A 13732-nucleotide genomic window follows, 5' to 3' on the forward strand; every position below is an offset into this window, starting at 1 on the left:
AGGAACCAACCGGATTCAAAGAGAAAATACATTATTCAAGAAGGGGGGAATAATACTAGATATTTTCACTTAATTGCTAATGGAAAGCATAGGAAAAAGAATTTTTTTCAATTAGAACAACAAGAGGGAACCATTGTTGGCCAGGAGAATCTAAAAATTTATATTACTGAGTTCTACAAAAAATTATTCGGACCTCCGGAGTCGACTAATGTATCTTTGATGGAGGATTATGTACATGATATTCCACAATTATCTTCTGAGGAAAATGTGATCCTAACAACTCCTTTTACTGAGAAGGAGGTGTACGATGCAATTTCACAGATGGAACACAATAAAGCTCCTGGCCCGGATGGTTTTCCGGCGGAGTTTTATCAAATGTTCTGGGAAGTAATTAAAATTGACATTATGGCACTATTTGATCAACTTGTTTCAGGGGATTTGCCCCTGTACAAACTGAATTTTGGTGTTATTACTTTACTTCCAAAGATACAGGACGCATTTCAGATTCAGCAATATAGGCCTATTTGCCTTCTAAATGTTTGTTTCAAAATATTCACTAAGGTAGCGACAAATCGCATTACGGGGATTGCCCCAAAAGTGATAAAACCTACTCAGTCAGCATTTATGCCGGGTCGTAACATTCTAGAGGGGTGGTAATTTTGCATGAAACAATTCATGAATTACATAGTAAGAAAATGGATGGTGTTCTTTTAAAAATTGATTTTGAGAAGGCATATGACAAGGTCAAGTAGTCCTTTTTGCAACAGTCCATGAGAATGAAAGGTTTTGATAATGGATGGTGTAAGTTAATTGAATCTTTTATGCAAGGAGGAAGTGTTGGAGTTAAAGTAAATGACGACATTGGTCGCTATTTTCAAACAAAAAAGGAGTCGACAGGGTGACCCATTATCTCCAATGCTTTTTAACATAATAGCAGATATGCTTGCTATTTTAATCGAAAGAGCAAAGGAGGATGGCCAAGTGGGAGGTCTTATTCCTCATCTTGTCGAGGGAGGACTGTCTATCCTACAATATGCTGATGATACAATTTTGTTTTTAGAACATGACTTGCAGAAAGCGGTAAATATGAAGCTAATTCTATGTTTGTTTGAAGAATTATCGGGCTTCAAGATTAATTTTCATAAAAGTGAGATTTTCTGTTTCGGAAAAGCCAAGGAGGAAGAGCAACATTACAAACAAATTTTTGGATGTGATATTGGGGAGTTACCTTTTAGATACTTAGGAATTCCAATTCATTTTAGGAAGCTTAAAAATTCAGATTGGTATCCAGTGGAGACCCGATTTGAAGGTAAATTGGGATGCTGGAAAGGAAAATTGTTATCGTATAGCGATCGATTAGTACTTATCAATTCTGTTTTAACAAGTCTTCCAATGTTCATGTTATCGTTCCTGGAAATACCCGTTGGGGTGAGGAAGCGTCTTGATTTTTATAGGTCTAGATTCTTCTGGCAGTCAGATGAAGCTAAGAGAAAATACGGACTCACAAGATGGAACATAATCTGCGACCAAAAGATCAAGGAGGTTTAGGTATTGAGGTTCTTGAACTCAAAAATAGATGTTTATTGAGTAAATGGCTCTTTAAACTACTAAATGAGGAAGGGGTGTGGCAAGAGTTGCTACATAATAAATACCTCAGCCAAAAAACCCTTGCTGAGGTGCAGGCAAAACCGACTGATTCCCCTTTTTGGAAGGGACTCATGCGGGTAAAAGACGATTTTTTTCGTAAAGGATATTTTAAAATTGGAAATGCTGCTACGACAAGATTTTGGGAAGATATTTGGTTAGGAGAATCCTCATTAGCTACTCAATACCCATCTTTATATAATATTGTGAACCATAAGAATGTGTTAGTGGCTCATGTATTGGCACAAGCACCACTAAACATTGGTTTCAGACGTGTGCTATCTGGTAATAAATGGACGGCATGGCTACACTTATGCCAAAGATTAATGATGGTCAATTTAAATAATGAACCGGACTGTTTTATGTGGAAACTAACAACTAATGGGTTGTTTACAGTTAAATCTATGTATGAGGATCTTATGAATGATCATACAACATACTTTCGGAAATATCTTTGGAAAATGAAAATCCCCCTAAAAATTAAAATTTTTATGTGGTTCCTGAGTAATAAGGTGCTATTGACAAAAGATAATTTAGCAAAGAGACAATGGACTGGGTGTACTAAATGTGTTTTTTGCGGAGAACAAGAGACGGTAGAACACTTATTCCTAACATGCCCATTTGCTAAACTAATATGGCGAACTGTTAATTTTACTCATAATCTCCCTCCACCAACCAATATTACAAATATGTTTGGAAATTGGTTAAAAAGGAGTTGACAAACAATCCAAGGTTTTAATACGCATTGGTGTATCAGCCTTATGTTGGTCAATATGGAGATGCCGCAATGATATAATCTTTAACAACAAGAAAAATTTCAATTTTTTACAGGTTATCTTCTCCATGGTGCATTGGATCCAACTCTGGGCTCTCCTCTCACCACCAGAGCAACGGGATGTCATGGCTTCGGATGCACACGGCTCCGGACGGTCGCTCAGGATATCTTGTGCCGGGCTGGCTGGCAGCATATTAGTCGACTAGAGGATGCATAGTCGGCTCCTGCTATTTTCCTTTTTTCGCTGGTTGATTTTTGTATCGACTTTAGGCGATTCTTGAGATGTAATAAGTACTGAATAACGATTACTGGTTTCTTAATAAAAGGCTGTGTGCATCATCACGATGCAGAAGCCGGGTTTTTCCCTTTTCAAAAAAAAAAAAAAAAGAAGCTCTTTGTTTGGAAGCAAATCAGATTGGAAGCAAATCCATTTTGGAAGTATCAAACGAAATCAAATCAGATCGTGAAAAGCAAGAATGTAATGTAATCACCAAACTTCGATCCGCTACTTGAAGCTGTGGTGACCTTGCGATAAGACAGGGACGCCCACGTATGGGTAGAAAAACTGCGTTGCGCACTCCGTAAATATTCAATGACTTGGGGCGCCATGGCTCCACGCTTCATTATTCCTCCACTCGAAGTTCGTCGATCACACGATTTGCTCCCGCTCGGAATCGAAATGGCAATGGCCGTGAACAGTATTAACAGATAAAGAATGATACTGCCATTGTAGAACCAGTTTAATCTGCCAGGTTCCACTCATCTGGCTGGGGGTCTTGATCCGATCTGTTAAACCTGCTCGATGTGTTTCTTTTCCGGTTCGTCCGAGTCCGGATCGCTCGCAGCTGGCTGTTTCACTTTGGTTTCAGTTTCAGAAGCTTCATCTTTTTCCACGTCCGACGATCGGAAGCCCGCGAGGCTGGCGAGCGTGTCGACGGCGTCCACGACGCTCTCGATCCTCGTGGACACCTCGATCAGCAGGGAGGTCACCGTGAAGAGCTGCACTGCATCCAGCACCGCCGCGGGCGACTCCTCCTCGACGAGCTTGGAAGGTAGCGACCTCAGGTCGCTCTGGAGCTCCTGCACGGCCGTGTTCATCTCGGCAACGGCCAAGTCCAGCGCCCAGGAGGTCTTCATCGCGGCAACGGAGCTGGACGCCTCCCTGAGAACCAGCGCGCACCGCGCCGCCACGCTCGCGCACCCGCCGGCGAGGCGCCGCTTGACGTGGTCGGGCGCCTGGATCTCGGACCGGGCGCAGCCGCTCAGCGCCTCCACGCAGTAGGCGCAGTGCCGCATGGCGGCGCCGACGCTCTTGTACTGTTCGTACGGGTGGCGGAAGCCGAACCTGCCGTGCGCGGGCTCCCACCGCGCCAGGTTGGCCTGCGAGTCCTCGGACGCCTTGGAGTTGAGCACGCACTTGTACCCCTCCGCCTTGTCCGACGGTGGCTGCTTGCCGTCCGCCGGCTGGTCCGCGAAGTAGTCCTCGACGCAGGCCTCGACGGCGCCGGCGAGCTTGTCCATGTTGCGCGCGGTGAGGCGGTGCAGCTCCTGCCCGGCCCAGACGGGGCAGACGAGCACGCAGACGGCGAGGCACATGAAGATGCCGATGGCGATGGTGCACACGCGGCTCTGCGCCATGACCAGGAGCGCCTCCACGCGGTACCCCGACACGGCCACCAGGCTGTAGGTGAGGATGAAGATGGTCACGCCGTAGTCAAACCGCGCCTTCACCGTGGGTATGAACCTCGAGAACGTGGCGATGGAAGCTGCATACGTACAGAGCGCGAGATTGATCGTTAGCTAGGGTGAACGTACGTACACGATACGCAATGATTGCGCGTATTTAGGGTACGGTACGCGCGTACAATGTTGAAGCATATACGTACCGAGAAGGAAGACCGAGCCGCTACGGATGAACGGCTCCAGCTCGCCGCCGGCGTGGACCGCGACCCAGTGGACGCCGAGCGCGATCGCGCCGGCGCTGACCGTGGCGGCGGCGCGGTTGAACCCCTTGTACACGCAGCCGCCTGCACGTGCATGCATGAAAATTAGCATCAGAAAACCAATCTAAGTACTCCTACGTAGGTTGACTGCAACAACATTCTGTTTCTGTTGCTAGATGTAACGTGTGATCGAGTGTAGGACTCACCAACGGTGTACTCGAAGACGACGACGACCGTCATGATGGCCCACATGGCGTTGCCGCCGACGCCCTCGTACAGGGGCCGGGTGTAGTAGAACACGGACACCAGCGAGAGCGCGAGGCCCACCTTGAGGCCGTGCACCGCCCGCCTGGGGTCGTCGGCGCCGATCTTCCACAGCCGCTTGCCGGAGCCAGACACTTTGGCCCCGAGCGCCACCACGCATGAAACCAGCCACCCCCACGCCCGCGCTGCCAGGCAGCGCTCATGCTCCACCGTCACCGACGCGCCGTCCGGCACCGTCACCCGCCATTCCGGGGCGCCGCCATTGTTCTTCGCGTCCTTCGTCGTCGCCGCGGCCACCATCTCCATGGCTTACAGTATGATCGACGACCAGTCTGAAGAACTGCGACTAGGTAGTGAAGAACTCGACCTTACACCCTTCTGTAAGGGTGGAGGTGAGCGGCCGACGACGTGCAGGTAGCTGACCTCTGGTGCTGGTTCGACTTCCAAAAATGGAGATGGAAAGGAATGTAAGCTGATGGTCTCCTGTCTTGGAATGTTAACTAGGATCTGGACATGTCACCTATATATAGAGAGAGGAGAGAGTAGCATAAGATTGTTTTTGGCTGGGAGCTGGGGCCACATGTTAATTAGGCCACCACGCTCGTGTCAGCGTGGACATCAAAGCTGACCGAACCTTGCGCACAAGAGCTCCATACTAAATGATGTACCTTCCATGCACGTATGCTTTGGGAAAAGAAGACTAGGGCTGTGCATCCTCAAATACTATGCGACACCGATACATTTAAATTTAGATAAATCATCCAGGCTTTTTGTATATAATAAAGGTAATAGTATATTTTTATTTAGAAGACAAAGTTCTCGGTGGATCAAAAAAATAGCTTAGTTTTTGCTCACTTTCAAACCAATGAAACTCAAATGGGTAGCGCCACTTTTTCTCAAGTTGCAACTCACTTGTAACTTGGAAAATTCCAGTTGCAACCCACTTGAAACTCACAAAACACATATGTCACGATGCAATTCTAATGATTCTAGAGTCTGCCAAGCTCTAATTTTTCGTCGACTTTGGTCGAGCGAGAACTAGCAAATTAACCATATTTTTTTGCCAAACACAATACAAACCCTAGCTAACAAATACGTACGTACATTCACCCATATGAACACACGCACACCCTACCCCGTGATCACCTCCGATAGTTCAAGAAACTGATCCGACGAGTCCTGAGATTGACAAAGTCATTACAGACGCATCACTATCGACAGAAATGACGTCTCCACTTAAGAACATTACACCCCAAAGTGTCAAACCTAGGGTGTGATCTCTTGTGGACTAGGATACCAGTGCACTTCTAACCATCTAACCACACTTGATTCTTAAGTCTTAACTAGCAAACGATTATCCCCTCCTCCTGAAAAGGATGTTTTAACTTTGTCATAATATCTTTGTATCTAGACGAGTTTTAATGTGTAGATACATGCAAATTTAGATTTAAAAAAATGAGACATTCTTTTGTGAACATGCGCACGTGCACAACAGAAGAAAGAATGCAGTTACAAATGAGAAGAAAAGAAGCCAATGAAAAACAGCTTGCATACAGAAGGACAGAGTGTGCGGACGGCCTACATAACAGAAATGTGTCCCCCGTGCTAAATTCGAAGATACGAATAATACTACGTTCCTCCCTACAGATGTCGCGCCGTGCATGTAACCTGCGACGACGTCATGCATCCATGCGTGCGGTCCGCAGCCGCCGGCCGGCCCATTGGCGCTCTCTTGCCGCCATACTTTGAAATCTGGGCGTCCAGTCTGGAGTCAACCGCAGCCTGGAAGCCTTCCGCAAAAGGGCAGAGAGCAACGTCAGGTGTTTCAAGCACCTGGTTGGAAATGCAGAGCCCTGCAAAGAAGCCGAACGATGAACGCAGCGATTTTATAAGTGGTGGCGTCATGCTTGACGTCACCTATGTGCTGATCTAGTTTCTAAAACAACTGTGAAATATGTCTGAGATTTATAAACATGTCTGAAAGACTGAAACTCGTGAAAATTTATTTATTGTTCAAAATATGTTTCACAAAGTTTCACATATCTCTCACATGTTTTTGGAACTTGTGAAACATTTTCTACCGTTTAAATTTATTTTAATCATGTTTCAGTTTTACTGAAAAGGGGACAAGTAGTCTCCCCAATCTCAAAGCATAATGTGTGGTGGATGACACTCCGGCACATGCCATTGCCAGTAAAAAAGAGTTTTCGGCCGAACAATCCACCGCCAGGCACCGGACGTCACTGAGCGAGAGAGGCCTTTGCGTTCCCCTTCCATCTTGGCTGGACTCCCAAATTTGGTTCAGAGCACGCTGCTCAGGCAACCCACGGAGGTGACTATCTTATGACAAGCAAAGCAAGGTGTTGTAGGTGCTATTTCCACTTTGTTCATAGAAGGTATTTAAAAAAAAAGACAAAATATTTACCATTTTCTTTGATTAAGAAACAATTTTTAAGAGTTTCACAAGCCCGCGAAGACTAAAAACAAAATAACTACTCGCACGGTTTTACTTTACTTAAAGCTTTGTCGTCGGTTAGGCACCACATTGTCGCCTCCTCTTTGATTTTCAAACAAGCACAACAACTGTAATGGATTGATTGCAAAAAAAAAAAAAAAAAAACTCGACCATTTCTTCGTGGAGGTATGCTACCTCTGATTTACCGTAGTGGTTATTCTTGCCAGCTCCTATGCACGAGCATTGCACTTAAAAGAAACCCACATGATGAAAAATCCCTTCATCGATTGCCCTTTGAGTCTTCGTGTAACTGATGGCAGTTATTGGTACACTCCGGCCGAGAAAAGGTGTGAAGTCGAGTAATTGTTAATTCAATTATATTGAATATGTGTATAGGTTATAATTGGACTTGGATTACCTGACACATCAGGTGTTAGAGCCGAACACTTGTAACCTAAGACCAATATATAAATATACCATAAACAACTAAAATAGACTAGACAAAACTGGTAGGTTAGACACGAGATTGCAAGGGGACGATCTGACGTGGGTGACCAGAGCGGCGTATCATAGTGATCGTGATGTGTTTGACGGCCTCGTCAACGGGCTTGTCTTCAACATTACTATATTCATTACTACATGGGGAGGCAAAGTACCTCGAAGTTTTTAGAGATATTATCGCTAGGTAGGCTACCTCGACCAAGATATTTTTCTAGCCAACTTATTCGGCATTGTTGCATGGCTATCCATCACTTCTGAATATTGAATAATATATGGTTGTGTGTGGATGCACAATCCGGAAATTTTCTTCCATAAAAATGGATAGCTCCTTTCTGGAGAGTTCAGGGGAAGTAAACACTCTATTGGACACAACAAGCAAAATGGCTTATTCCTAGGATGAGGTTACTTTCGCATATGTAAACCACGAGGAATTCGAGCAGGAATGGAAGGCACACAGAGCAAGACTAGGACGGATCGAGTAATAATTTTAGGTGACTTGCTTTTGTGTGTAGTGCCCCAAGTATTTTTTGGAATATTTGTGTTGTTCATGACACATATTGTAGTGGCCAATGGCATATTTCAAAGATCGTGTCAATGTACTAGTCACCTAGTCCAAAACTTTTCATTCGGGTAATAAATGAACAGTTTCACTAATTTTTTAGGTCATGTGAGTCGGATACCCTCATGCACTAGTAGAAAAAGGGCCAATAGTCACGGTTCGTAAGGGCCATTAATACCGGTTGCACAACCGGTATTAAATATGCGCGACTAAAGACCCCCCTCCCCTTTAGTCACGGTTGCTTACGAACCGCGACTAAAGGCCCGTCCACGTGGGCGGCAGGCGAGCCCCAGGGCGGAGGACCTTTAGTCGCGGTTCTCCTGGGCAACCGCGACTAAAGGCCCCCCCTAAATCTGGTTTTCTTTTTAATTTGTATTATTTTATTTATTTTATATTTTATTTTGTGTTTTGTTTTAATTTTGAAGAAGTTTCAGTACACATATTCTACGGTACTATATACATGCATATGAATGTACAATATATTTCAAACAAATTTGAAATTAGAACCAAAAGAATTCAATAGGAATATACAATATATATTCAATATCGGATGACCATATACAATTTTGAACAAGTTTCCATACATAATTTAGTGCATATGAAGTTCTACGTCCTCTACATAGTGTTCTCCTTTAGGATCGATGACTTCCCTCACGAACCATCCAGCTAGTTCATCTTGAAGTGGTCGGAAGCGAGCTTCTGGACTAAGCATCTTCCGGAGGTTATTCCTCTTGATATTGTTCTCACACGAAACCCGCTCAGAGGTGTATCTCCGGATCATCTCACAAACATAGTATCCACATAGATTGGTCCCCGGTGGCTGAATATCCCCAGTCCCAGACACTGACCTTTTAAATTGTACCTCTTTTTGGAATTCACCGACCATTTCATCTACGAACCGTCTCCAAACCCTACGAGGCAAAGAAAATTAAATGAACAAGAGAGTTATTAATTAGTTACTTGATATTAGGAAATGAACGAAATAGGCCGATCGATATAGAGCGCAAATGAATGAAAATAATTACTTTTGCATCATTTTTCTCATGTCGGCCCAAAGCTTTGGATCCATATTCAGAGAGTCGTGGACGAGAACTGCGGAGGTGTGAAATTGAATTACTAGCAGAATCCAGTGGAACTTGCGGACACGATACATGCACAGTCATGCATAACTCATCGATTAGCCACATACCATGCATGGAGTAAACAAAAGAGAATGTGCTCAAGACAGAAACACTCACCCAAAATGGTAAGGAAATAGAATATCACTTTTGAGTTCCTGCTTTGAAAAAAACCGCCACAGGTCTTCCTCCACGTCGGCGGGGTGGTGTTCTAACACATATGAATTAACGATTTGTGGGTCTATGAACCCAACATCATGGATGTTCCTTATTCTGCAGTGTTCAGAATAATATTCTGAGCACCACGCGATCCTATAAGAGGTGTGCGACTCGGAAAAAACCCACCGAGACGGAAATCCCCTTCCACCCCCACTTTTTTCTTACCCGATGGGCAACTCCCGTCGTCAAACCACCTGCTCTCCGCGACCTGCCTCCTACCGCCGGGAAGGCTCCGGCTTCCCCACCGCCTTACAGTCCCCGGCGGCCGGCTTCCCTCGCCAGCTTCCTCCCCATCGCCCTACTTCCTAGCGCCGCCTAACGATTTCTCCCCTGCTTCGCCGTGAATCCGTCGCCCCTCCCCGCCGACCGATTCGTGATACTGCCGGTTCTCGCCGATGACCAGGCCCCCTCGCCGCCGCTGGTCCCCGCTCGCTGCCTCCTATCTCCGGCCGTGGGCTCCCCACTGCTGCACGACCAATCACGATTCGTGCGGCCACCGCCGGTTCCATCTCCCCCGACGTGAGGCTAACCTCCAGCGGCCGCCGGAACAGACCGTCGTGGCCTCCAGTCGAGATGGCCTGGTGGTGTCGATCCGACCGCTCACTCTCCCCCGATGCCGCCTTCTATGCAGGATGTGCGAGCTTGCTAGCGCTGCTGATTCTCCTTCGCTTGTACGCATGGGGGGAGAACCCCGTCGCCTCCCTGGTTTCCCACCAACGGCCTTTGCCCTGCGCGGAATTCCCAATTCATCTCGTGCTGGAACTGGAATTTCACCCGTCTTTTATCTGAACTGTTGTTTGTATCAACCTGCACTTTCGATGAGCATCAGTTTGTACTTTCTGTCATGACCCTTAGTGAGAAACTGAGCAACAGCTAGCACGAGTGCAGAACGATGCTCTGCCACTGGCTGTCCCTGCGATCCCATGCTCTGATGTTCCCTCTCGCATGGGATGCTACTGCTCCTCTGCGAGACAACAAGAGCAGTTACCGGTTGACATGGTAAATATTTCAGAAACAAAAGGCACTACATGCTCTGATGCTCTGATGTTGCCTCTAGTGGACGAGAGGACGCACTACATTTGACAATGGTAAACAAGCAGAAAATGAGGAAGAGAAGGTGACCCAAAACAAGGTGCGCTTGTTCAGTTCTATTAGCTCTATCTCTCTGGCGTGAGGCTGCAACTGCCTTTTTCTGTAAACACATGCTGGTGCTGCCTGTCTCTGAGCGCGTGCTGCTATTTAATGAATGCTTCGGAAGAAGATAAGGCTAAGATGGCGTATATCAAAGATTGTCTCATACTCCCTCAGTTTTGATGTAATCTACACGGCGTACATGTACATACATGGTGACCAGCGTTAATTAAATTAGAACGCACCCAGTATTTGTGTATGATAGCTAATTAACAATAACCAACTATTCAGAAGTACATGAAATTTTATACGGACAGTACATTCAGTCGGCGCAGACAGTACAGAGAGAAAATCTAAAGGAAAGAAGTGAAGTGAAAAGTTACAAGATAATTTGTTTAAGCTAGAAAAGTTCACGCATCCATACTAAGAGTGCACTTGTTCTTGAAAGGCAGAGTACTTGTTCATCAAATAGAAGTACATATAAGTTAGAAGTGGATGAAGGGATCCATGCTCCCGCTCAACGAACTGCATTGTTGTTCCTCTGGTGGGCTGTCGTCAGCCTATAGGGAGCCATTTCTCCATCCGCGGCCCCTTCCGGGGGCACCGACGGTGCCCTGGCGGCCTTCCCTAGCAACCGCCGCAGCCATCGCCACTATGCGTCGACCTGCTCGACATCGCCGACTTGTACTGCCTGCACCCCCGACCTCTACTGCCGACACCTCGAGCGAGTCAGCCGCCTTCCAGGGCCCTTGCTCCGTCTTCGCCCGTTCGACCTGCTGCCGAGGGAGCTGGCGCCACCGCCCCTCCATTCTCCACCCCACCGTGGACGCTCTATTTTCTGCCACCCCGAAAGTGCTCCCTCCACCACTGTCGCGGCGGGTCCAACCAACAGTCTATGCGTCCGCAAGGTCTACGGTTCTCCGGCGAGCAGCCCTCAGTGCCGCAACACCCGCATGGTCGACGAATCCCCTTGCCCCTATGCCCGCTCGCTCGAGGAGCAGGAGCAGTTTTTTCTCTTTTCTCTTTTGCGCTGTTGCTACTGACGTTGCTTTGCTGCTACTATTTTCCCTGCGGCATGCTTTATTATGTTCAAAAAAATGATGAATGTGATCTTTGGTTGGCTAATCATATCCACATCTAAATTGACAAAACAAGCAATGAAACATATGTGATTGTGTAAAAAAAATGAACAAATAGAAGTTGGTTGAAAAATTAAATATTTAATTAAAAAAGAATCACACAACATTTTATTCGAGATGTACAAATGTTCCACATAGGAAGTGCACACGTGTTTGATTTCAACAATACAATTGTTTCTAAATTAATAAAGGAAGCTCAAGGTAGTAAATTTAGTCTCCGCCTAGGAAGTACACCTATTTGGTCTTACACAATACATGTTTTTTGCTTGTCTCCAAGGAGAGGATGCTAGCTGATGTGTTTTGAGAAGTACAAGTATAAGTATAAAAAATAATAAAAATCATTCGATATATTATTCCACGGGGAGTACAGGAAGTGGTTACGACAAGTACAAGTTGTGACTACAGGAAGTATGTGTGGTATAATTGTTACAAAGTTCACACGTCTACATTGAGAAGTACAAGAATACCGACAAAATCCAAATGTACAAAAAACAACAATAATCCCATCACCCGTGAGGAACTTCATATACTTGACAGTGGGAAGTACAACCATTCGACACGCGCAACACAACCACTTAATATAGAAAGTAAAAGGAACCCGACAAAGTCCAAATGTAGAAAAAACAAAATAATCCCGTCACCTGCGAGGAAGTACGAGCAGTGATTCCGAGAAGTACAGGCGGAGACAACAGGAAGTACAAGCGGTAATTACATGAATTAAAAGTGTTCAAAGAAAATACTCCCACATAAGTTCATATAGCAAAAAACAAAAAAATAATCCCATCACCCGTAAAGAAAATCGACAATGAGAAGTACAACCATACGACACGAGCAATACACCCACTTAATATAGAAAGTACAAGAAACCCAACAAAGTCCAAATGTAGAAAAAAATCCCGTCACTTGCGAGGAAGTACGAGCAGTGATTCCGAGAAGTACATGCGGAGACAACATGAAGTACAAGCGGTAATTACATGAATTAAAAGTGTTCAAAGAAAATACTCCCACATAAGTTCACATAGCAAAAAACAAAAAATAATCCCATCAGCCATAAAGAAAATCGACAATGAGAAGTACAACCATACGACACGAGCAATACACCCACTTAATATAGAAAGTACAAGAAACCCAACAAAGTCCAAATGTAGAAAAAAATCCCGTCACTTGCGAGGAAGTACGAGCAGTGATTCCGAGAAGTACAGAGCGGAGACAACAGGAAGTACAAGCGGTAATTACATGAATTAAAAGTGTTCAAAGAAAATACTCCCACATAAGTTCATATAGCAAAAAACAAAAAAATAATCCCATCACCCGTAAAGAAAATCGACAATGAGAAGTACAACCATACGGCACGAGCAATACACCCACTTAATATAGAAAGTACAAGAAACCCAACAAAGTCCAAATGTAGAAAAAAAATCCCGTCACCTGCGAGGAAGTACGAGCAGTGATTCCGAGAAGTACATGCGGAGACAACATGAAGTACAAGCGGTAATTACATGAATTAAAAGTGTTCAAAGAAAATACTCCCACATAAGTTCACATAGCAAAAAACAAAAAATAATCCCATCAGCCGTAAAGAAAATCGACAATGAGAAGTACAACCATACGACACGAGCAATACACCCACTTAATATAGAAAGTACAAGAAACCCAACAAAGTCCAAATGTAGAAAAAAATCCCGTCACTTGCGAGGAAGTACGAGCAGTGATTCCGAGAAGTACAGGCGGAGACAACAGAAAGTACAAGCGGTAACTACATGAATTAAAAGTGTTCAAAGAAAATACTCCCACATAAGTTCACATAGCAAAAACAAAAAATAATCCCATCACCCGTAAAGAAGTTCATATAATTGACAATGAGAAGTACAACCGTTCGACATGAGCAATACACCAACTTAATATAGGAAGTACAAGAAACCCAACAAAGTCCAAATGTAGAAAAAACAAAATAATCTCGTCACCTACGAGGAAGTACGAGCAG

General features: G+C 45.0%; 1 protein-coding gene across 1 annotated transcript; it reads right to left on the minus strand.

Moving 5' to 3' along the window:
* Positions 1-3208: 3208 nt before the first annotated feature.
* On the minus strand, positions 3209-4926 carry LOC124671678 (aluminum-activated malate transporter 10-like). Its single transcript, XM_047208021.1, has 3 exons — positions 4569-4926; positions 4306-4446; positions 3209-4185 (listed from the first exon to the last, which is right to left on the minus strand). The coding sequence occupies exons 1-3, from the start codon at positions 4924-4926 to the stop codon at positions 3209-3211; spliced, it is 1476 nt and encodes a 491-aa protein (XP_047063977.1).
* Positions 4927-13732: the final 8806 nt, after the last annotated feature.

The sequence above is a fragment of the Lolium rigidum genome, chromosome 7, assembly GCF_022539505.1.
Source record: "Lolium rigidum isolate FL_2022 chromosome 7, APGP_CSIRO_Lrig_0.1, whole genome shotgun sequence".
Lineage (NCBI taxonomy): Eukaryota > Viridiplantae > Streptophyta > Magnoliopsida > Poales > Poaceae > Lolium > Lolium rigidum.

Bases quoted from the DNA above. Each gene is read 5' to 3' on its own strand.
- LOC124671678 (XM_047208021.1), bottom strand. From the start codon at position 4,926: ATGGTGGCCGCGGCGACGACGAAGGACGCGAAGAACAATGGCGGCGCC. The intron at 4,447-4,568 runs GTGAGTCCTACA...ATGCACGTGCAG, and splicing joins CGTCTTCGAGTACACCGTTG to GCGGCTGCGTGTACAAGGGG. The intron at 4,186-4,305 runs GTACGTATATGC...GTACGTATGCAG, and splicing joins CGGCTCGGTCTTCCTTCTCG to CTTCCATCGCCACGTTCTCG.